Here is a 26,119-nt window from a genome sequence, read left to right as displayed (position 1 = left end):
GGCGGCAGCCGGCCAGCCAGCCGGCCAGCAGATAAGTGATTTTTACATTCATAATTTTAACCCTTCTCCCCCTCTTTCCCCCTCCCTGCCCCACTGCTGTCTCCCGAAGGCAGCCTTCACTGGTATGAACCTTTTTTGGAAAATGCACGTCACAAGTATCAAAGAAGCATATGACAGTAAAGCGATAGTGCAGGCACTATTTTTTCTAAGTATCAAACCATCAGCGAAGTGCCAAAACAGGATTCACTTTCCTATTCCTGCAAGTTTCTTTTGTACTTGTGACAAGAACTTTATAAATCTTATATTTAATTGAGTAATATCTCCACTTAAACATTAAGTGGCCTATTCCGATGTCGGACGGACCTGAGTCCGTCCGACATCGGCCAGGAGCTGTAACCAACCGACCTGCTGTCGCCGGTTACAGCCTTACTAGTACGATGCGACCGAACAGAGTTTGGTCGCATCCGTATACTTTACAATGCAAGCATGCATTCCAAGCGGAATGCATGCCTGCATTGTAGAAAGCAGGGGTGCAGTTCATCCCTGCACCCTGTGGCCGGCACACCATGGTGCCTGCCACCGGGTGCAGGGATCAACAGAGGGGCACCATAGTTGCCCCCATCTGGCGGCCTCACACCCATGGGGGCCCTGCTGGACCCCAGAGACAGCTTTCGACTGCCTTTTCGTGCCGGACAGACCGACACGAAAAGGCAGTGAAAAGCTGCCATCGTACTCCCGCCGGTCGTAAAGAAGTGACCGGGGAGTACTGTGGGATTTCCGGACTGCGGACAGGCTCTCCGAGCCTGTTGTCCGCAATCCGGAAATCCGAGTCGGATTATTTTCCGACCGAGCCCATTGGAATGGCTCGGTCGGAAAGGAATCATGGTTCTGAGCACTTCCGGCCGAAATCGCAATCGGCCCCTATATGAGAGCCTGTTGACAAGTGTGAATCACCATCAGATTAAATAGGTTGTGAAGTAATCTTCTCAGTTCCTATTCAAGAGCAATTAATATTAAAAATACACTAAAACTTTTTTGTTCTTGGATTTGCACAACCTGCAAATATTATATTAATGTCGCTCTACATAAGGTGGATTTGAGTCACTTGATGTGAACCTCACAAATCTGTAAGTCATCAATTTATAATTTAGATGTTTTAAAAATTAGTTACAGAGATACGCTACCAGAGGTGTTAATTGACATCCAAGCACGTGACCATTTGCAAAAGTTCATTTTATTCAGTGATTTCTTAAACTTATGGAAACTTAACGGCAAGCCCAGTGTTCCTTTCATTTTTTGATTTTGTAGTGCTCTTTCGAAGTCAATTTTGAAGGATTTTTTTTCCTTGTTTTAAATATTTCCTTCTATATAGGGTGGTTGAATGTATGTGATGAAGCAGCCCTCATATAAGAGCACAGTTATAGGCAAGACCTTGTTTCATGAGCCCATCTCTAATCATATTTGTTCGTGCAGTGCTTTCTTGTGGAGTCTAAATAGCGGTCTGTGGATATTGCTGGGTACTATGTTGAGCAGATTTGCTTCATTTCCCAAAACATGCTTCACATCCATATGTTATAGCTGGAAGGAATTTGCGACCAGAAGTATGAAGTATATTTTCTGTCGCAAACAGCTTGATTTGCAGAATTGTATCATTTGCAATCATAAAAATTTATTTTCCTATGTACAAACTTTAAATTGCGATTTGGTAACAAGTTGCTAAATTGGAATTTGGGTTTGTGACCGAATACTGATTCAGTATTTGGAAGGGGCGTGTTTAGGCCCTCCCTTCCAAATACTGAATCATAGTGGTATGGATTAATGTATTGCGACTGAATTCCGATTGCAAAACATTAACTTTTTTGTCCTTCTTAAAGGAGGTGGTAATCCATTCACAAATGAGAAGGGGTCACCTTTGTGAATGTTGACCAAACATTTTGATGAGTAAGCAGTACTCTCAAGCCATGAAACGTACACTTATTTTTTTTTAACCGTATCCCGTTTTCCTTTAAGGAAAGTGGGTTGAATTTAAAATAAATTGCTACCACGGCAGGCCACGATCCCTCTGATCGCTTTGATTCCTAATGGGTCACAATTTATGACCTACCTCATTAATATTCATGAGAACACTAAGAACAGATAATTTGCAAACTGACCTATTAGCACCCACATTCGTTCACCAATTACCAATTCAATTTCAAAGCTTTATTCGACATTTGTCATAAATGCATTTCCTCCCTAATCACTATACAAATAAATACTACATCTAAAAAGTTATATTAAAATACATTATTAAACATTTGACAGTCGAAAACACTATACAGTTAAAACTACTTGCTTATTTCATAAAATTCTGATAAAACAATTTCAGTTTATCTCATTAGCTACCAAAGTGCGAGTGCGAATTAACCATGCCCAACCAAGAAATTTTGCTACAGCAATTTCAAAGAGCGGGGAACAGTCTGATTCTAGTATTCTAAGAGCAGTCGATTGGCTGCGAGTGCCAATATTTAGACAAACTGGGCGTAGCCATTTCCGGCGTGGGTTGGCATATAAGGGGCAACAAAACAACAAGTGGGAAATATGCTCCGTTTGATCTTTACAGAAATAGCAATGCTCGTCCCGCGGTGGGATCCAATGTTTCTTGAAAGCATTTACTGGCAGTGTTCCAACTCGGAATTGAAAATATAGCTTCCTGTCACGTGGGCTTTCAATTATGTCCCAATAGGTTTCACATACTGGTACCATTTTATTATCCAGAAACCGGGCTGACAGTTTAGCTATTTTCCCAGTGCAATAAATTGTGGAATACACCATCTCCCAGTACATTTCTTTCAATTTTGCTTTTGTCGGAAAGCAACCCACATCCCTGTTGCCCCAAAGATGGTCCAAATTTAGTTTTACCAGTAGGCCCCGCAGATCTTTCAACCAAACAATACAGTGGAACCGATCAAACTTAACCACATCTAACAATGCATCGGCATAGTGAGCAAGCTCAAGGGTCACCATCAGTCGCCTCCAATACAACAATGGCCGTAATCGGGCAATATCCTCAATGCTTTTCCTACCCAGGTCCAATTTCAATGGAATTATGGGTGTACTTTGTGGTACCATTATTAACCCTCGCAAAAAATTATTTTCCGCTACAACCAAGTCCACCAGGTTTGATAAGCCCCAAAGTTCAGAGCCATACAAACATGCGCTCAAGACCTTCATGTTATAAATTTCAAGAGCACAATTTATGGGTTTTGTCAAGGAGGCTTTGTGTTGCATGGCCACCGCACCTGATAACTGGCTAAACTTTAGTGTTGCGGTATTAATGTGCGATTTCCATTTCATGTTGTTCTGAAGTATTATTCCTAAATAGGAAAAATCTTTCACTTCCTCAAGGGGAGTACCCTTATACTTGATTACACCTTTAAATGTAGACTGTGGGTTCAAACACATAAATTTTGTCTTGGTTGTATTCAGCTCAAGGCCCCGACTATCACAGTAATCACCAAATAAGTTAACTGCCTTTTGAAGGCCGCTCGGTGTGCGGGAAAGTATAAGCGTATCATCCGCAAACATAAGGACGGGGACATGTGAGCCAGATAAGATTGGGGCATCGTTAGGCGATTTTTTCAAATATTCCACAATACCATTGATATAAATGGAAAATAATGTAGGGGCCAGGACGCACCCTTGTCGCACCCCTCGTTCTACTGGAAATGACTTGGTCACTTCTCCCTGTGCTCTCCACCGGATTTTGGCGTAATTATTTTCATGGAGACGCACCAGAAGAGTGAGCAGTTCCGGACTTAAACCTGCTTCAGCCATAGTTTTCCACAGCTTTTCTCGTGGTACTAGGTCAAAGGCTGATTTTAAGTCCACGAATACGGCGTATAAAGTGCCGTTTTTCAAAGTTACATTTCTCCAGTAGATAGCGATGAAATAGAATACCTGATCTATTGAACTGGTCAGTGGACGAAACCCCGCTTGGTATGGCGACAGGATGTTATTTTCCTCAACCCATGACTGGAGTTTGTTCTGGACTAGTCGGCCCATCAGCTTCTGTGCTGTGTCTATCAAGTTGATGGGTCTATAATTTTTTGGAAGGGATTTATCGCCTTTTTTAAAGACGGGAATTATTTCAGCTCCTTTCCAGTTGGGAGGGACTTCTCCTCCCATAGCCACTGCATTCGCCAACCATGAAAAATACAAACACCATGATTTCCTATCTGTTAAAAAAACATCTGCCGGAATACCGTCCATTCCAGGTGCTCTTCCCCCCGTTATACAATCCAAAGCAATACTAACATCATTTTCATTAAATACTTTTTGTGTATAATAAACAGTTGGGGGGGGTCTCAGTGACTTGTGTTTTGCTGCGGGCATACTGTGGCTCGAAAAACTCAATCCATTTGTTTTTTCCCACGTGATTTTGGGGTTGAGGAGCTGCCCCTCCCCTATCCCATTTTACCGTAGACCAAAACAACTTAGAATCCCTAGCGGCACATGCATGCTTCAACTCACGCCAGTGTTCTTCGTCCCATCGTCTCTTATCTTGCTTTTGGGATAGTCTATATAGGTCCCTCGCTTTCCTAACTGCATCAGCCTTTCCCTTTCTTAATTCACTACTCAAATTTTGTCTTGCCAATCTGCAACTCTTATCATACCAGCTCTGTTTTGGTGGTTGTTTTTTACTCGTGCTTCGGTCTACCGTTTTTAAGAAGAAACCCTGCAATTCGCGGAAATTGTTTTTATGGGCCTCTACCATGTAGGCCTGGAAATCCGGGTTCCTAGTGTGGGGTTTAATGCTATTTATTTCCCTAACCACTGTTCTCTTCAGATCATCCAGCTTCCCTACATCTTCTACAAGCCTTCCCCATTTCAGGTTTCGCTGGTTATTTGCGCATACTAAATCCTTGGTCACCAGTTTATCCCTGCTACTTTGTACCATACTCCCCTGATGTGTATGGAGGGTCATGCACAAGGGATTGTGATCGCTTTCCATTCTTGGTTCCACGACCATATCTATCAATTTACTCCATTCCCTTATGTCTAATAAGAAATAATCTATTCTACTAGCTGCCCGGCCATTATCAAATGTATTATTTCCATTTCGATCAGAGGGCGTACGCCCATTAACCGCTCTTAGACCTCTTGCCAGGCAAAGGCTTTTCACTTGGATGGCTACAGTACTCCAACTTTTAATTGTAGGCACCTCAAGCTGGGGAATTTCCCATTTACTATCTTCTTCTTGACATAATTCCCTATCCTCCTCCCCCAAAGGCTCAAAGGTAGAATTAATGTCTCCGCCTACTATAATATGTGGCTTCAGAGGTAACAGCTCCAGTTCACGTTCTAAGACAGATACCACATCAGAAGATTTCCCATGACCAACCCCCCTGGCATATATGTTAAAAAGGGCAAGCTCCTGACCATTATCCCATCTAATGTCAAGTCCTAAGATATCATTAGTTGGTAGAGATATTTTTTTTATTGTGCAGTTCAATGACTGATGTATCCATATTAATAGGCCTCCCGAAGGTCGGCCAGTTCGATTTTTTATTGCAGGGATACAAAATGTTATATACCCCTGTCGGAATACTGGATTCAGGGACCACGTTTCTTGTAACATAATGATATCAAAAGGATTAATGAACTCGCACCATTCTGGAGTTGCCATTTTATTTGCTACACCTGCGATATTCCATGACATAAAAGTCAGGATTAATTTATCCTGGTTTAGTCCTGTCAGACGCGGACCCCTGCCATTTACTATTTGTTCAGATGTTAGGGGTAAACTAGTTTCTGGGGTTGCCGCGAGGGTATCAGGAGGAGCAGATAACTCCTGTTTAGACACTCGGCCACCGAATATTTCCTGCTGAAGGATGTTATTTCTATCCTGTTTTGCATTTTCGACCCTCCTTACAATAGGATCTAAGGATTCCCTACCTCTTCCTGCCTGGGTATTGGTCAGTTTACAGACCGTATTTAAGGTAGATAAAGGTGTTAACCTCTCCTGTGAATTTCCTGGCTTGTTCGTTGGCCCTATGAGTCAATAACACTCATTTAAATTGGACAGGGCAGAATATCTATTTTCCGTGGTTAGCCCCCAATCACATGTTTGGCCCCCCTTGTCTTTCTACTACCCACCACTGACCATTTGGTCCTTAGCACACTTGGTTTGCTACCAGTCCTCTTCTGCTGTAAAAGAAATCCAGCGTAAGAGGAATTATTTCTGCTGTTCTACGTTGTGGGGGGAATTTCTGCTGTCACCTCTCCAGACCTATGTAACAACATGGCCAATTTTTTTACGGACAAAATAAAGAAAATTTACGAGACCTTCCCCCATTCCCCTCAGCCTTCCGTTACGTTAGACCCTAGCAGACCTTGTCTGTCCTCCCTCCCCGCGCTAGAACGTGCGAGTTTTGATAAAATCTGTAAAAAAATAAAATCTGGCTCCCCGGCCGACCCTTTAAAACCTGAGACCTTCTGTGTAGCCAATGAGCTTATCACGGAACCAATACGAAATATTATCAATCAGTCTCTTTCTATGGCCAAAATTCCTCCTAAATGGAAGCAGGCATGGGTATCTCCCATTTTGAAAAAGCCCACTCTGGATCCTACCCTTCCTGAAAATTTTCGGCCCATCTCCCTTCTTCCTTGGCCAGCTAAAATCATGGAAGCACATGTCAACACCATCCTCACCAACTTCCTCCTAACCAATAACATTCTGGATGACTCCCAACACGGGTTTAGAGCGGGTCACAGCACCGAGACAGCCTTGCTTAGTGTTACAGAGGATCTCCGTACCATTCTTGACACCGGCGGAACGGCAGCACTGATCCTGTTGGATCTCAGTGCTGCCTTCGATATGGTGTCACACGAGGTCCTCTTAACCCCTTAATTGCTGCCGTCGGCCAACGGTCGTCACGGCCACTACCTCCCCAGTGCTGCGCACGACCGTTGGACGTCCATTCAGCACTAGTTCCAATGGACAGCGCAGCACTGGGGAGGTCTATTTACAACGCTTTAAAGGGGTTAATGAGATTGGAGGAAGCTGGAATCATAGGTACGGCCCTGGGATGGTTTAAAGACTTCCTTGCCAACAGATCCTTTAAAGTGTCTACCCCCCCTTACATCTCAGAAGAGCACAACATTGGACAGGGGGTGCCTCAGGGGTCATCTCTGAGCCCCACCCTGTTCAATGTTTACGTCCGACCACTGGCAGAAGTGGCCAAACAGAGTGGTCTGATGTTAGTATCGTACGCAGACGACACCCAGTTGGTGGTGGCTCTCAATGGTAACAACGGTCTGGAGGCCCATCACTTCAAGCAGACCCTTACTGACATCACCAACTGGATGACGGCGAATTTCCTCTAGCTCAATGCTGGGAAAACGGAAATACTGCTCTTGGGAAAAAACACCGCAGCCTGGGGCGGTAACTGGTGGCCTGACAGTCTAGGCCAACCGCCTAAGCTGAAGGACTGTGTAAAAAATCTGGGAGTCTGGGTCGACTCTGCATTGAAATTTATTCATCATACAAAAAAAGTTGCAGCCATCTGCTTTGGCATCCTGCGCAACCTAAGACCTACGCTGAAGTTCTTCAACTGTCATACCCGCCAGGTTATTGTCCAAGCTATTATCCTCTCTAGGCTGGATTATGCCAGCTCCCTTTTACTGGGCGCTAATCAGGCGGAAGTTGTTAGACTTCAGAGAGTGCAGAATGCTGCCGCCAGAGCGTTGGTAGGTCTTCCCCACCACTCTTCAGTGGCGGGAGTTCGGAAAAAACTGCACTGGCTCCCGGTGGGAAAAAGGATTCAGTTTAAGGCACTTTGTCTCGCCTTCAAAATCCTTAAAACCGCCTCCCCCCCGATGTTGTGCCCCCTCCTGACGAAGTATATCTCTGGGAGGCGACTGCGCTCAGCAGGACAACATCTGGTGGTCATTCCCCGTACCAATCTAGCCAGAATGGGCGGTCGTTCCTTCAGCTCGCTCGCTGCCAAGCTCTGGAACAGCCTTCCGGAAAATATTCGTGGCATACAGGATCTGTTGGCTTTTAGAAAAGCCATCAAAACCCATCTTTTTCAGTAACTGTATCTTTTCTCTTCTGGTATTCCCCTTCTGTTTTTAGTTTCGCTCGCAGCGCCGGGACGCCCCTTTGCTGGGGCAGCCGAGCGCTATATAAGTTCCCAATACAATACAATACAATAGGTTAGGTAGTAATTCGGGTAAGACTTCAGGAGATTTGAAATTCAATATCACACAGTCGCCCTCGAATTTTTTTGAACTACTTCCTATCCACTTTACTCTTCTTGCTGATGACAAATCTTCTGACAGCTTTTGTTTACCCCAGGGAGAAATGTGCATGTTGTTACTCAACCAAAGCAATGCTTTATGTGATAAGGATTGGGGAGATTCATTCTGGCCTTCTTTCAAGGTTGGGACATTAGCTAAAACCAATATTAGGGGAGAGGCTTCCACAATTAATTCCACTGGTCCTGCTTCTAGACCCCAAGCTGGTTCAGTAATCAGTGGTAGCTCTGCCCTAGGATCATCAGCTATAGCAATATTTGCACCTGCTTCTACTTGTGGTAGGAGTGGATGAGTCGGGGCCGCTATCTCTCCTCCTTCCCCTGATGTTTTTCCCATAATTTGTTTTTGCTCAATCTTGTCTGCCACCTGGTTGGGTATGTCCCCCTCATTGGCAATAGTACTTTCCAATAGAGACTCCAATTTGTTGACTTTGTTTGTGAGATGGTCAATCTTAGATAGTAGTGGTTTGATAATGCGACTTAGTTTTGAGTCCAACATACCCATAATTTTTTTTATGTTGGCCTCATCCCACCCCGTACTGCCATTTTCATCGCCCCCTTTATCTTCTATGGTATTTTTACTCGGGGGAGTTGCTGGCCTTTTTTTACTTGAGCGCAGCCCCCCTCGTTTGGATTGGAGCCTAGTGGCCCCTTTTACTACTCTCGGAGCGGGGACAGGTGCTGGTTGGGGAGAATTTTCCTCTACAAAGACTAAGTCTCGATGTGGATCAACTAAATCATCCTCTACTATTATGTCTATGTTGGAATTTGTTGAGACATTTAGCAGAGGGCTACACATGTTTGTGTGGGACGATGTTGCAATAACATTTGTTGGATCCACGTCCAGCAAATCTCCCATTGTGGAATCCAACTGGGTCAATATTGGTGAAGCACTAAGACCCAAGGAGGACCTTCGCTCATTATTTATTTTTGCCACTACCTGTACTAAGTAGTTATCCATGGTGTTAGAGGGAGCGCTAAGTGACTTTTGCTTAGACATAATCGAAGAGCTACGTACAGCATGCAAAATGTGTACAAGTCTAATGACCCGCTTACAATCACGGAGTTAATCTGCCTTCACAACCAACAAACAATAATAAAACCTTAAGAGCTTCAGCCACGAATAAGTACCTCACAGTTAATGTATGTCAAAGGTCTTGGTCCAGTCCAGTCGTGGCCAGTCTTGGACTGTCTTAGACTGTCCGCCCTTTGTCCGGGCTTAGTCCGGGCGTCCCACTCGCGTCCCGCGACGCGGAGGGCGCCGTCAATTTGAAGCGCCTCCGGGCGTGGTGACCCCGGTGATGGCTTCCGGGTCGCAGGGCAGGCTGGGAGGTGTAGTCTCCCTCCACTCGGCGGCCGCGAGATGAACTACAGCGGCGGCGGGAGGGAGACCAGTGCGTGGGCAAAGAGTTGCAGGTTCCGGGGATTCAGCGGGACTCAGCGTTTGCCAGGTAAGGTTTGCAGCAGGACACCCACTCCACCGAGGGCGCCGTCAATTTGAAGCGCCTCCGGGCGCAGTGACCCCGGTGATGGCTTCCGGGTCGCAGGGCAGGCTGGGAGGTGTAGTCTCCCTCCACTCGGCGGCCGCGAGATGAACTACAGCGGCGGCGGGAGGGAGACCAGTGCGTGGGCAAAGAGTTGCAGGTTCCGGGATTCAGCGGGACTCAGCGTTTGCCAGGTAAGGTTTGCAGCAGGGCACCCACTCCACCGAGGGCGCCGTCAATTTGAAGTGCCTCCGGGCGCGGTGACCCCGGTGATGGCTTCCGGGTCGCAGGGCAGGCTGGGAGATGTAGTCTCCCTCCACTCGGCGGCCGCGAGATGAACTACAGCGGCGGCGGGAGGGAGACCAGTGCATGGGCAAAGAGTTGCAGGTTCCGGGGATTCAGCGGGACTCAGCGTTTGCCAGGTAAGGTTTGCAGCCGGGCACCCACTCCACCGAGGGCGCCATCAATTTGAAGCGCCTCCGGGCGCGGTGACCCCGGTGATGGCTTCCGGGTCGCAGGGCAGGCTGGGAGGTGTAGTCTCCCTCCACTCGGCGGCCGCGAGATGAACTACAGCGGCGGCGGGAGGGAGACCAGTGCGTGGGCAAAGAGTTGCAGGTTCCGGGGATTCAGCGGGACTCAGCGTTTGCCAGGTAAGGTTTGCAGCAGGGCACCCACTCCACCGAGGGTGCCGTCAATTTGAAGCGCCTCCGGGCGCGGTGACCCCGGTGATGGCTTCCGGGTCGCAGGGCAGGCTGGGAGGTGTAGTCTCCCTCCACTCGGCGGCCGCGAGATGAACTACAGCGGCGGCGGGAGGGAGACCAGTGCGTGGGCAAAGAGTTGCAGGTTCCGGGGATTCAGCGGGACTCAGCGTTTGCCAGGTAAGGTTTGCAGCAGGGCACCAATTACCACACAGGTCGCAAAAATACTCTGCATATTGATGCATGTCTATGTACACCTGACTCTTGGTGCTTACAATCTGTAAAATTGTTTCGAGTGATGGACCCTACAAGTTCTTGAATAGGGTTACAAATAAAATCCCTATGGTACATGCTTTAGCTCTTATGAGAGTCTGATTTTACATCGATTATCAAATATTATGCCAAGTTATTTATAATGTGATTCTATAGCAATCTTTTTCTTGATCAGGTAGCAAATGCCAGAAATATTTATTATTGACCAAAAATTAGCACTTTCATTTTATTCAAATTGATTGCCATCTCATTTGTTACAGTGCAGCTAGATATGGATGTTATCAATATTTGCAACCCAAGTGGAATTATTCTAAGCAAGAAAACATCTTCATATAATAAGGTCAATAGTTTTTTCGCTGCCACATCTTGGACATATGTGTGTTTGGGATATTAAATGCTGTTGGTATATATATCTGCGATGTAAAAGTTGAAAAGAAGCAAATCCAGGACTCAATCTTATTTTCAGCCACGGCCGGTGGTAGGTGTAACTGCAGGGCAGTGACGTAGGGAGGGGGAGGGGCAGGGTGGGGGGTTGTAATGTATGGATTACGGACTTTAACAGGTAAGTAAACATATAAATAAATAAAACAAATTTCGTTGCGCGCACTGCATCGCATTTGGTGATGCAGTGCACACAACGAAATTCGTTTTAATAATTGATATGTTTACTTACCTGCAGCTGCGGGCCGTGGAGGGAGTTACGGTGGGGCAGCACTGAAATTCGTTTTTATTAATTAAATTGTTTACTTACCTGTAATTATCCATATGCCGGTTTCTAGCCCTCTCCACCCTGCCCCTCCCCCTCCCCCGCCTCCCTGCCCCACCGTAACTCCCTCCACGGCCCGCGGCTGCTTACCTGTTAAAGTCCGTAATCCATACATTACAACCCCCCACCCTGCCCCTCCCCCTCCATACGTCACCGCCCTGCAGTTACACCTACCACCGGCCGTGGCTGCTTATTTTAATCTATTGTTGAGCACATTTTAGCTGAGTTTGCTGTCGGCCTCCACATTCAGGTTATGCCAGCATCGGTGGGGGGTTTCTAAGAAAAATCATGCCATGCACCTATATGTCACATATTCCCTGATGACCACCACTATAATCTTTGACCTACAGGTTCTTCCTCCTCAAGTTTAGATGTATCCACCTCTTCTGAGGAAACAAAGAAACGTTGTTCCAATTTGATCCCACTGCAAGGTTGCCCACTTTTTGCAAAGGAGCCAGTGGCAAGTAAATCCCACAGCCATTTAGATGCTGCCAGTTTTAAGAAATGCACGGGGGCATGAAACCAGACCAAAGCTGGCAGTCTTAGAGCTGGGGAACCAGGTTCGAGTCTGCCATCAATTTATCATCCACTGGTTTTTAGCAAATTACTTAATCTCCCCGTGCCTACTAAAACGAAAGTAATGAATGAATTGCGTGAATTAATTAATGAATTGCGTAAAGTAACTGGTGCCCACATAAAGCGCGACAATATCTTCGGGCCTAGCTCCCGCTATATAAAACTGCAACAAAAAAAAGAGAGAGAACAGAATATCCCCCACACTTTATTAAGGAATAAGAAGACCGTTTCCCGCATGGGTAAAATGTTTTCGCCATGAAATTGAAAAATAAAAATAAACGACAGTTGTATTATGGAATGTCCAGGGCACAGGACTAAAAGTAAAACATTACTTCGTCAAACAGTGCTTTTATTTTTATTGATATAATCTCAAAATGTATTGGTGAGACTATTAAAGTACATTTCACTAAACTATGCGACTTGCTGAAGACTACAGAAAACATATGACGTGATTCTGGTTCATTAACGTGATTCTGTTTAATTAAATAGCTCGTGGCAGCTGGTCTCGGTAGAGGTCACGCGCATGTCGAACGCACGGACACTCTCCGGCGGGCCGAGGAGCCCACGGCCGCCTCATCGTAAGGAGCACGAGGCCGGTTCACCTCACGTCCAATTACCACAATCGCACCCCGGACAAGTAAGCATTTGAACATTAATGAGAGGCAATATAACCCAAGCCAGAGATCCATTTGAGTCTATTGATTGCAATTTACATCCATTAAACGTCTCTTATTAGGCAACAGAAGATATAGAACCCAATCAATGGCCGCTGGAATTGTTTTTGCTCGTCCACTTTAAAGGTATTAGGGGCATCATTAAATGTTTCCTGAGAGCCCACAAAGGAAATCGGTGTGTGCATATGGCATTTTGTGTGCTTTTATACTCGGCTGGCTTGTAGCCGTGCAGAAAAGAGGATGTGGCCTAACGGCTAGGGCGGTTGACCTCGAAACTGGGGAACCAGGTTAGAGTCTCGGCAATGAAGCTCAAAATCCTCTGTTTCTGAACAAATCAGAAATCTCCCTATACCTACCAAAAATGAATGTGTCTGTGTGTAACGCAATTGGTGCTCATGCATAGCGCTCTGATACTTTAGGGTCTAGTTCGCACCATATAAAGTTCTTAAAAATAAAAAAAAAGATACAAAATAAAAGTGTCGGTACCGTCAGCGTAGTCTTTAACAACTGTGTTTAAGGGTTTCCAGCGAAGTTTACATTTTATGTCTTTCATAAGGTTATGAAAGTTCCCAGGTTTTGCTGCTGTCAAGAATTGTTTCCGCTCTGCGAGAAAATATTCAGTACAGGCAGATATTTTTCACTCAAATTTGACTTCAAATTTACCTTTCACAAAGCTTTTCTATGCTCAATAGCCAATGTTTACACAATTTTTGTAATCTGCACGATTACCATTTGCTGATTTTTTAAATGTGCAGTGTCACAGTGGAGGAAAACAACAATACGGGCACCAGCAAAATTCAGAAGCAACAGCCCATGCGAATTGTGTACAAACGCTCATTACCATTAATTAAGGGTGAGGAAATGAACAGGTGTGCAATTTGCATAAGATTTCAAGGCCTACATTCACCAAACTCAAACAATGCAGCACAGCAACCAAAGGACCAGCGGCGGCTCGCACAGGTAAACGCTGTGGGGTGGTGAGGCGGGGTGGGGGTAATGGAATTCAACATACGACGGGAATGTGAAAACAACCTTAATAAATAAATAAAACCACTCCACCATCGTCAAAGTCGGCGATGCGGCAAGTGCAAGGTAAGTGGTTTTATCGTAAGGGCAGCGCATTGCTGGAGTCGTGTCGCAAGCGCATCGCGACTTCAGCAATGCTCAGGGGTGGCCTATACCTAATATGCTGCATCGCCCCTTACGCCTGCTACAGGCAGGTATAAGGATTGGACGCAGCGGGGAGGTAAAAGTGACTCAGTGAAATCTTGTAGATTTCACTGCGTCACTTTTATGAGGCTTCCTTGCGACGGAATGCCACCCTGCATACAGTACACCCGACGTAGGTATAATGTAGCACAGGGCTTTTCAACATGATGCATCTCACTAGATGAGTCACGTTGTAAATCTGTTGCATAGTGGCGCATTGTTTACGACGCTGCTGCGTCACAGAAGTGATGCAACAGTGTCGTAAAAATGTCACAAGGGGCTTGTAAATCTGCCCCTAAGTATTTTACAAAATATTGTTATGACTCTCTAAAGCCTCTAACCAATCTGCATTCCTTTACCTTTCCACTACCCCTAACACTCCTCTCATGCACCCTGCATGTCCTATAATGTATTTAAACTTAATATGCCAGCGCGATTTTCGGAAATCTGAATCTCACCCCCAAATCTTACTGCCCAAGCTGCGCCCCTGACTGTCAGGCAACTCTCAAGTCCAAAACAAGTTCTGCACTGAAAAGTAAATCTAACAAAAAACATTGTGAGCAGGTTTGCATCACTTTTGTCATGCAAACCCAAGGCACAAGGTTAATAAATCTGGACCTCAGTTCCAGATGTCAGTTTTGTAGGTAGGAGAGATTAAGGAACTAGACCAGAGGGTAGTCTGTCTTTCCTCTTGGCTCTCAGCTGCTCAGTAAATGGGGTTGAGTGATAAAACATGAGTGACTTTTACACTTCCTAGAAATAAAAAAGTGAATCATTAGAGCATACAGTAGGGAAGCAAACTGTTGTACATCATTGAGGACAGCTGATTGTGGTAGTAGGAGTATACCTGTTCTATGTCCTAGTTAAATATCTATCCCAGATATTTTGCTTCTTAACCACAAAATCGTGCTTTGTTAAGGTTTTCATTTAGATTGCTTTAACTCCTTTCAAGTTTCAAAGCCTTTTGAAGACTCATTTTACCCATCATTAGTTGAGTGCATTCAGGCAAAATCCGACAAGCAGTGACTAGAGGTGTACTTTGGGAACAAGCAACTGGCGAGCCAATAGGTCTTTCCGAAGCGAGATCTATTGGCTTTGTCAATGTTTTTTTAGCCATATTGTACAACAGTACAGGTGCAAAACTGAAAAATAGGTTGAAAAATGCTATGATGCAACCATCATTGGCGGCATCTTAGCACTTTTTCTCTGGTGGGAGGGGGTGGGGCAAATGGCTGCAAGAATGGGATGAGGGGGCTGGGGGTATGGGGAAGCAACAATTGGGAAAGGGTCAGGGATACAGGCCAACCAATGACAGGGAGGATGGCAATAGAATGAGGCAAGGAATGATGGGGAAGGGTGCATGGGGATGTGGTAAGCAACAATGGGGAGGAGGAATCTGGCTTAGCAACAATGAAGTAGGGGTGATGGGGGAAGGTCAACCAAAAGAGACGGAGCAACAATGAGGGAGGGTGAGGGTGACTGGGAAAGCAATGATAGAGTTGAGGGGAGAATGGGTCAAGCAACAATGGAGTGTGGAGGTGGACAGGGCAAACAGCAAAGCAGAGCATGACTGGGACGGAGGGTAGACAGCCTGCAAACACATGTACTCTTATTGAGTGCAGCATCTTAAATTAAAAAAAAGTAACTCCAGAAAGTGCACGACCAGTGAAAGCATCCCGGGCGCCAACAGGTAGCAGTTCTTGGTCCATGATCCATGAAAGGGACAAACAAACAACGAGACAGTGCAAGCCACAGCTGCTGACCAATGGGAACCAAGAAAATGAGACTGACAACGAAGCCAACCAGTGGTAAGTAATGGGTGGACTCTGTGCCCCTTGTATGTAATCAAAATGTCTTGAAAGTGACTTCACATGGATTGTCTCAGAAGAGACCTGAAAAAGGGAGTTATACATGAACAAAGGACCAGGGAGATGGCGATCTGGGCCGTAATGGCGCCAGAGTACCCTTTCCTCCAACCTTAAGGTCTGTCTGCTTGATTTGCAGATAGGTGGACCTTCAGTATTTAGACGGCGGAGGGTACTCTGTCTCCATTGCTTACAGATCCCGTTGACGGCCCGACAGGGTAGGGTTTGGCCATGTGCTCACCAACCGGAATTAGACTGGGTGCCGACTTGTATTAGACTGGGCAGACGCTTTTCATGGGGGAATACTCCCATGGTGAGGAGGTCACTGATTTTTTTCATTTTCCAAACCAAAATCCTGCTTTGGGATTTTGTTTTTGAAAATCAAAAAAGAAAATGAAAGTGTGCAGTGTGGCACTGTCATGTTGATGGAGCAGCAAGGCACACTTTTATTGCCTTTAATGAAACGGCTGTGGTTCTGTAAATGCAAGAAATGTCTGCTGGGCTGGCGGACATCTCTACATGTGGCGGGCAGAGTAAACTCACCATGGGTGGAATAAAGTATTGTGCCAGGGGGATGGTACTAACACTGGCCGCCAACATTTAAATCAGGCACTCTGTCTCAGCTGCCTACATACACCTCCAATGGCCTGACAGAGCAAGGACCATCAGAGGTTTGACAATGTGCCTGCCCAATATTTTTAGAGTGGGCGGACAAAGAGCCACTTTTTACTTCACAGACCGCTGCCTAAAACATGTGCTATGTAAAAGTTAAAACGTTTCAATGACCCCCCCCCCCCCCCCCCCATGCCATGGAGAACATTCGCATGGTGATAGGCTCTTTGCTTTTTTATTTACAAAAAAAATCAGCCTGTGGATTTTTTTTTTTTTTAAGAAAATGAAAGCGTGCTGTACAGCACCATCATGTTGAGAGAGCAGCAAGGCACACATTCACTGACTTTATAGGAACCGCGTTGATGGCAGTTTCTGTAAAAGCAAACAATGCTCGCTGGGCCAGTCGACATCTTAAAATGTAGCATATGGAGTACCCACACCATGCCGGGAGTGAAGTACTTCAACGTGACGGCAGCACTAACGACGTCATCAAACATTTAAATAAGGTCCATAGTTATAATTTGTCACAGGAAAATTTCTGTTTACACTATAATAAATATGATGGTTAATTTATCTTCTAAAAGCATTGTAATCTAAAAAGCTACTTTGAAAAACATAGGAAATTTAACAAGCCCTAATTCATTTCTACAAATCTACAACACCTGTAACTATGTAATGCTAACCATTACGGCAGAACATCAGTCATCAGAAAGGGTATTTACCTCTGCGGAACAAGGGATACGTCTGAAAGCTTCTATGGCTGCCAGTCGTATTATAGTTGGATTGCTTTCTTGAAGTGCACAAGCACTTAGAACCGGTGTTAGAAACGATGCAGCCAAACCAGCATTTCCAACTGCTTTTAAATAGAGCTGCATCTGAAAAGATATACAAAGCACAATGGAGTCAGAGCCTAATATTTATTTATCAAATACTAGAATCTATGTGACTTTCAATTTCAGTAAAAAACACAACTGTAGCAAGAGCTATGATTCTTTAAACTACGTTTAAACACAGCTTTTGTAAACCAAGGTGAGTCACAATGTAAGAATTTCGACACATGAACATGGATAAGGAGATATTTGGCAAAGGAACTTTTATTTGACCTAAGAGAGTATTGAAAATAACGTCATGCTACAATATGAGGTTTACTTAGTAATAATATATGATTAGCTGTGAGACCCTCCCAGAGTTTTGGAAATATTCTTTACAACTATTATTCAATATGCAACCCCACTAGACAAAGTTGCTTCTAATCGCTCCTGAGGCTTTTCCCTTTAATGCAAGGATCTGTAGGTGAAAATGGTTGTCATCACATCTGTTCTAGGTTCTAGAAATGAAGGAGGTCCCCAAACAATTTTTTATTTTTTTATTTTTCAGTCTTTAAAACCTATTTTAAACTGTGCAACCTATGTATTTTAAAATAGTTGCCTTATTGCTGGGATGGGAGCATGTGTGAAGAAGGTGTGGTCTCACAAATATTTAAATTTTGATTTATTAAGATCTATTTCCCCTTTGCTGGTTTAAAGTTTTACCCTTTGGAATGTGGTCATACACACACTGATAACCATGTCCTTGCAATGTTTAGAAATCATTAATCCTCAAGCCTTCATTATGAGTGGCCTTGCCACTGTGGAATCATTGTATGCACTAATGCGGCAACTGGTATTACCGGCACTGTAGATGCTCGCAATACCAGATTGCACTATCATTGGGGGATTGTATATGAATCCCCTTTAGGCCCTTATGCATGTAAGAGTTGGATGTAGGTCTCGCTGTTTTGTGGCAGAAACCAGACTCCACAGGCTAAAGAAGAGGACATGGAGACTGTGGCGAACCATAGCATGTCTTTAGTGGAGCCGGCAAAGTTACCATTCTTCCAGTTTCATTAGAGTTCTTACTGCACTATAAGGTACAATGACTTGCCAATTCAAGATGCGGGAGGGATACTTTCAGGTCAAGTTTGGAAGTGACAGTATGTTAACACCTTGCCTGGCAACTGGTCATTTTGTTGGGCTTTCTTCATACCAGTTCACATCCAGTATTTGCTTGGCATGCACCTTTGTTGTTTTTTCCACTCCCTTCAGTGTACCCTTATTGTTACCCTGTTTAACCCCTGCACCTCTTCTCCTTAGTTTACTACAGCTCCAAGCTTGTTCTTGGAAACATGCTGCTTCCAGCTGCTCCTGTCCTCTCTGTCCTCTCTGTATGCTATTACAGTGTGTGCAAACACTGTGGGTGACGTCCTACCCTTAGCCTACAGTGTGAGCACTGTCAGCTACTTAGCACATACCTAACATAAACTTTACAATTGATATCCACACATAATATGTTTAGAAGAAGAGACTTGGAGGGGACAGCGTCTCCTTTCTGGCTCCCCACACCTGGTATTCTCTACCTACCGATATTAGATCATCTTCTTACTACGTGAGTTTTAGAAAACTCTTAAAAACCTGGCTGTTCCATCATGCTTATGTGTAACCTGGGGTTCAGTTGCTGTCTTTGTTACCCTAGCGCCAAGAGACCTTATGGTGAATGTGCGCTGTATAAATGGCCTATAACATAACATAACATAACATATAATATTGATATACTGTGTCTCGCAATAGGTAGGGGACTAAGAGTGAGGGTTGCAGTCTTGAGGACACCATTGGGCTTCCAGTGTTTCTCCGTTCTTTCATGCTTCCCTCAGAGTCTTATAAGTAGGGCTTGTTCATCATCAAATACGTTTTATTCTGCTAAAAGCCATAAAAGACACATAACATACATACAGAATAAATGCATTGGTATATCTTGATCTCATCATTAAAGAAAAAACAGTACAAGTGCCAAATATTAAAACAGGATCCCAATATAAAACCATCAGGAAAAAGAAAGCACAAAGTGGCAGGTTCATCAAAAGGAGAGAAAATATTAACTTGACACCTATCTCAGCATATAGACAATTCAAACTGAACACAAGACATGGAAGTAATTTTACAGAGCGGAGTTCCTATGCCTAATAACACACCGAAGGTAACTAATAATAGACGAACAGACCAGGGCCGGCTTTAGGCATGTGCAAGCTGTGCACCTGCACAGGGCCACCAAACCCCAGGGGCCACCACGCCAATATATATCCTTAATATATTAATCCTCTGAGGATGGATACATATTTGCGTGGTGGCCCCTGGCAGGGATTTGGTGGCCTCCGGCTCTGTTCCACTTCTAAACACCCTGACCCCCTCCCCTCTTTACTGGCCTGCGCGCTCCGCCCCGCCCGGATCCCCTCTTCCGGGCCCCCTACCTACGCTCCCTGCCCAGGGCCACCATGAGCCTAGAGGGCCCTGAACAGACACTCAGAGATTACAAGTAAAACATAGCTGTTTTATAATCACAGATATTGTTCTCTTTAAAAAGCGGGATCAGGAAGTTTTTCCTAAAAGGACAGTAACATTTGTAAAACAACATTAATTGCAAAGTTGATTGGACAGATGAATTGTCACATGGACACGAGACAAGGGTTGTGAAATACCTAACAGGCTCACCAGATAATGCAGAGTTCTGAATCTAAACCGAGTTAACAAGGTCAGATTGCAATTACTGATATAAAATATAAGATACGGTTCCATTACGGGTCCAAAATCCAAGGGAAGATACAAGTAAACAGTACTTTTGTCTGATTCAGTGCAGGCTCTAGAGTGTCTAGTCCACTACCAAAAAGGATCTTCGATAATCTGGTAGGTAGCTAGCAGAAGGGCCTCGGTCAGTTATTGAAAGACCAGGAAACCCAGGGTATTGCTCATATTTTGATATATCTTAGCCAAGGGATACAGGTAACCATATCTAGGTTCATGCAATCCCTGATCACACTGCGGCTAAAGTGTGCTTCAGGCTTAACCCAGATTTTCAGCCATAATAAAAGTGGGTGTATTCTGATAAGATCGGAAACATAATCAAGGCAGGAGTTCCTTGTGGCATAGATAATTGGCAGGGCTACGTGAACCCCAAAAACCTTTCCAGGCAAATGTTCTCAACATACTGTGTAGCTTTACAATCTTTAGTCCCTCAGACTCCGGAGCCATAAGTAGCTACTGACAGACATTTGGCTTTATAAACAGTCAAAAACTCGTTTGGGGGTTTAGAACCTAAATTGTTTTCTAAACCTGCACAGACCTTCCACAGAGTGGGAAAAGTAGTGCTTGTTATACTGAGTACTTGAAGTCAGACTCATGGGCAGGCAAGGGGTCGGCATTAGCATTCATACCAAAGAGTGTTGACAATGGAAAGTGGTACAGCTGGTAGGAAGTGATAGTATCCTGCTCATTACAATCTGTAAACCTACAATTTGGTGCCTTTTTCCAGAGACAAAGTTCACAAGGACTTGTCCTCGGAAAATATGGGGATTTTATTACATTCTAATATCAGAGAAATGATAATACCACAAGAGCCATATTACCATTTTGGCCGAAATACTTGTTTCCTGCCAATTAGTTATTAAGACCAAACTTGTGCCGGGATCCTAGGGCCTGATTCACAGAACTAATTTAGGACAAAATCCTAAACTTACTACTTTTGGTATTCACAGAAGTTTGGATTTTGTCTTAAGACAGACTTAAGACAGGCTTAAGTTAGGATTTTGTCTTAAGTGTGTCTTAAGTCTGTCTTAAGTTTGTCTTAAGCCAAACTTAAGACAAAATCCTATCTTCTGTGAATACCAAAAGTAGTAAGTTTAGGATTTTGTCTTAAGTTACTTCTGTGAATCGGCCCGTTGTATTTAACAACCAGAGAAAACACAAAATACTCACTGTGTTGATGTCTACAGCTTCACATATACTCACCAGGGAAGTGTGAAGTACAAACCATTGTTCTAGCATCACTCACATTAAAATATATGGTATTACAAAGATCACTGCAGCAGGTGCCGTAATCTAACACAAATAGCAAGAGATAGAATGGGAGCCGGATCTTTGTCTTACAAAGAATGATTTTTGCTGAGCAGTGGAGCTATACTTTACAATTTTATGTCATGTCTATTCCATGTGATCCATCCATGCTGCTGAGTGTTTTGCTTGATGATTAAAGAACCCTGTTTGACTAATGTTAATAATTTTAATTTTATGCTGTAAATAATTATATTTGAATATAGGCATTTGTAAGGTATACGCATAGGCATATTTTATATAGAGTATAAATGTTTTAATAGCTTTTCACAAAGTTTGATGCACAATGAAAATTATTTTGAATGGAGTGAACTTCAGGGAAGTTAGATAAAAAATTAGATGTAAAAGTAGGGCATGGAACAAAATATCAAATGCATAAAGAACAAGCATTGGCAAAGATAATGGGTATGGAATCTAGGTGAAAGTGCTTCTCCATAGATTTTTTGCATGTATGGCTGTGTTGTTGGGTAAGTAAGTGGATAAATATGAGAATAGGGGAATGGTTGGGTGAATGTGTGAACAAGTGTGTGGATGGAAAGCTGAGTGATTGCAGTGAATAGTTATATGATGAAGATGCACCTGCATTGATGTGTGGGGACCAATGCCAATGTAAGGTGTTCAGGCGCTAGCAGCGAGGAAAGAGAGGGGAGATGGGGCAGGAAACAGATGAGTAATTTAGTGAATGGATGGAAGAGTGAGGGGATAGAGGACTTGATAAATGAGCTGTCATAGCATTTGATGTGAATAAACAAAAATACAGAGTTGGGCTTTGGACCATGCCCTTCAACCATTGCTTGTTTGAAGGGGTATTTAAATGATATTACTTCTTAAAGATGAAAAACATTGCTGGATGACAATGATAATAACTGTTTGGTACAGCATTTACAAGATACCTGCACAGTGGCAAACCAGGCAAGTCCTGACCGAAGCACACTGTAGGAACTTTGCCCCTTATTCATGATCACCTGGTATTTTTCACCTTTTGGTAGACCTTATATTTTTGCTGCCTGTAAAGCGCTGTGCACTTTACCCCTGATAATCATTGATGAAGTGCGTGCCCCCCCTTTCAACATAGTGATATTGTCATGCCCCTTAAATGGCATATTTAACTTACCTATATGTCTGTGGTATGTGGTACAGGTCCCGAAAGTTAAATATCACTAGCGTACTGCAGCACCCATTGCGCTACCCACTACAATGATAGTACAAACATGATTGATGGCCTACCATTTGTAAATTGGCTACTGTAGTTTTAAACTGCAATTCAAGCTGACAAAATAACCCCTATTGACAGGTCATAAACTTCCTTTTAAAAATGTATAAGTACCCCTTTTGACAGGAAAAACCTTACTTTTAAGTATTTATAAGTCATACCTATATAGTCCTTTTTGGCAATACTGGTGGGGGCATGGTATGTAAAAGTCAGACACATAGGAATGTATTGTTAAACGTGTCCTTACATTCTATATTCACTGTAGGAAAGCTGGCTGTTCCATAGGAAAACAATGAGTTGCATTATTCCACTTAATAATGTTCATTCTGCTAAGGAAACATCTAGAAAAATAATTAAATAACTATTTATTTACAGCTATTAAAAATCAATTTAATGGGGAAGTCAGATTTCTGATAAATATTAATGATAAGGTATGTTTCGAAAGTTGTCTTTGCCTAAAGCATTTGCTCTTTTACATTACTTCTGCAAGCCAGTAATTCACATCTAAATAGGAGGTAGGAATGGGTGTGAAATGCCTCACAGGAGCAAAATATAGGCTGACCTGAATCAGAATATGAAGGGTGGGGCTGTGAGCATTCCTTTTTAATTAGTGCCAAATCCCGCTTGAATGCCAAATTCTGCTTGACAGGCATGCTGGGGTTTTACATATAACACTTGGGGCACACTTCAAAGAGGCCTCCCTTGTTATAGGCAAATGTTAGCTGACACCTAGGCAGGGTCTTTCCTTTGTCTCTGCAGTCAGGCAGGCTCCAGTCAAAGTGGACTGAATTTTGACATTACATTGTCAGATACTGCTTGACAGATATGCTTTGATTTTTCAAATAACACTTGGGACACACTTCAAAGGGCAAAAGCAGGTTGCTAAAACTATTCTTGTGTATCACTCTTTGGGTGCTGGAAAACCCTGTTTTTTCTATCAGACTTCTGTCTCTGAGTTTTTTGGGGGTGCAGTGACTAACCCAAATGGGAGTTTAGAGTAGGATGTTGGAGGCCAGTATGCCAGTCATAAACCTGACATCTTCAGGCACCCACTGTCAGAAGGCTCCGGAACACTTCGCAGAGGTAGTATCGCTGCAAGTCCCAATCGCCCTCCTACTAGTGCCTCTGCTTCTAAGAGCCGAGAACACCGGCCAGGGGGAAAAGGGGAAGTGGAAGAGAGAAGAGAAACCTCGAAAATCGCTGGCACCTGTTCTGGCTGCGGACGGTTACTGTGTCTGCTGTTCGCCCAATGGAAGGTGCCTAATACACATAAGAGGGAGAGAATAAACAACAACAACAACCCACCTCTACTGCTGATACTCTATGTGAAATACTTAACGCTTATCCTACCAGTGGTTCTCTAGGCTATGCTTCTCTTCTGGTTGAATGAGATCCTGTGGAGGCTTCTGACTACAAAATAAGGGAGATTTACATCACACAATATTCCTATTTAGGCAGTTCTAATAACCTAGTATCCTTATAGCCCATTACCTGAAAGACCTCCACTCCTGCGTTACATGGGGTTCTTTTCTATGCAGGATAGCTTGTTTGAACAGTTCTCTTTGCAGCAAAGCCAGTCACAATTCCTTTGGTGCGCGCAAAAAGGTTCTGGGGAAGGTACAGAGGGGGAAGGGAAAAATAGGGAAAGCGCAAAGAAGGAAAGAAGGGCCAAAGTACGCTGCTTCAAATAACTGCACTGCAGTCTTACTGTAAGGCTTCCAACTACGCCACTGCCGCTGCTTGCAAACCTTGTGGTCCAGTAATATGAAATAGTTCCTGGAAGGGAAAGACAAATTATCCTCTCACTGCTGTCTTCACAAACTTGCCACAGCTGCGGTCTTCAGAGCTTGCCACTGCTGCTGCTTGAACTCGACGTTCTCAAAAGAAGGGAACTTCACTATTCTGCCGAAATTAGCCTGCACTCTAAATACTAAGAAACGCTCTCTAAACTAACGGGGAAATATGTAGCCAAACAGGCGGAATTCGAACTCCCGTCATGAATTGTTGACGCGGAGCTCAACGACCGGCTGCTTACTCAGCTGCTGTCCGCGTTGAAGTGCGCAGTACGGAGCTCGCGCTTCCAACAGGTCAACTAGAATGCTCACCGCTTCAGGAATTCAGAGCGGCTCATAACGTCAGCCATCATAAGGGGAGCATTCCTACAGGAAATAACATGAACCAGGGCTACTACTGTACACAAATATTATTTACAATTACGGGCGACTTCCTAATTCTGCCAGGGGAACCACACATTCACTCTTCTTTGTTTCACCACCACTCGAGCCCTCTTTGACCTGGCAGGAATACTGGTGGCGGCAACATTAATGGTCCTGACAATTCGTAGGTTCCTGACAGTACCCCCTCTTAATGACCGATTCATCGGTCCTGGTTTGGATGGTTTTTGTGCATGGAATCTTTTAATCAATTGTGGAGCATGAATATGAGACTCTGGTTCCCAAGACCTGTCTTCCGGGCCATAACCTTGTCAGTCCACCAAATAATGGAGTTTTCCTTTCTTAAATTTGGAATCTAAAATGTCCTTGACTTCATATTCTGCCTGGCCCTGAATGTCCAAGGGATCTGGGGGTTTATTTAGGCGCATCTTTGGCTTGGTCTTCTTCAACAAAGACACATGAAAGACTGGGTGGATAGCTATTTTAGGTGGTAGCTTTAATTTCACAGTCACTGGACCCAAGACCTTCTCTACCGGGTAAGGACCTACAAATCTAGGCTGAAACTTCCTATTACCCTTTAAATGAAGATTCTTAGTGGATAACCAAACCAGATCACCTTCTCTGTAACGTGGAGCAGCCTGTCTATGCCTATCAGCACATTTCTTGTATGAGGTTTTGGCTTTGATTAGATTTTGCTCTGCTGATTTGTGAAGGGAGTCCATATTAGATATTAAATCTTTCACTGCGGGTACTTCCAAATCCTCTTTGGTTACAAAGGGATTAGGATGGCAACCAGAGTTCAAGTAAAACGGTGAGTAACCGGTAGAGGAACTCCTAGCGTTGTTACATGCGAACTCAGCCATCCATAACCGATCAGACCAATCACCACCCTGATCGATGAGAAACAAACGGAGATATTGCTCAAGCTCCTGATTGATTCTCTCCGTCTGGCCATCGGATTCAGGATGATAACTAGTGGACAATCTACTCTCCACTCCCAACCCCTTCAGGTAAGCTCGCCAAAAATGGGAGATAAACTGAGGGCCCCTATCAGACACCACTATCTTAGGGACTCCATGCAACTTCACTATGTTTTCACTAAATACTCGGGCTAACTCTGGAGCAGTAGGAATGCCAGACAATGGGATAAAGTGGCTCATATTAGTGAAAGTATCCACAATCACCAGAATGGTATCAAAACCTTAACTAATAGGCAATTCTACAATTAGATCCATAAAGATGGTGTGCCAAGGATGGGTAGGCGTGGGAAGTGGTTGCAGTAACCCCTGGGGAGCCTGTCGACTAGGTTTACCTCGTGCACAAAGCTCACAAGACTGCACGTACTCTTTAACATGA

The 26,119-nt window shown here is 44.1% G+C and overlaps 1 protein-coding gene across 1 annotated transcript in view; it reads right to left on the bottom strand.

The window, feature by feature from the left end:
* LOC144784068 (uncharacterized) overlaps nucleotides 1–26,119 on the bottom strand; it is a 1,315,621-nt gene that overhangs the window by 862,155 nt on the left and 427,347 nt on the right. The window contains exon 12 of the mRNA XM_078662758.1: nucleotides 17,180–17,332. Within this exon, the coding sequence (XP_078518884.1) occupies nucleotides 17,180–17,332 (153 nt within the window). The remainder of the gene's footprint in view (nucleotides 1–17,179; nucleotides 17,333–26,119) is intronic.

This window comes from Lissotriton helveticus, chromosome 10 (genome assembly GCF_964261635.1).
Source record: "Lissotriton helveticus chromosome 10, aLisHel1.1, whole genome shotgun sequence".
Classification (NCBI taxonomy): Eukaryota; Metazoa; Chordata; class Amphibia; order Caudata; family Salamandridae; genus Lissotriton; species Lissotriton helveticus.
The sequence above is the reverse complement of the archived record's forward strand: the minus strand, read 5'-3'. Positions and strand labels throughout refer to the sequence as shown.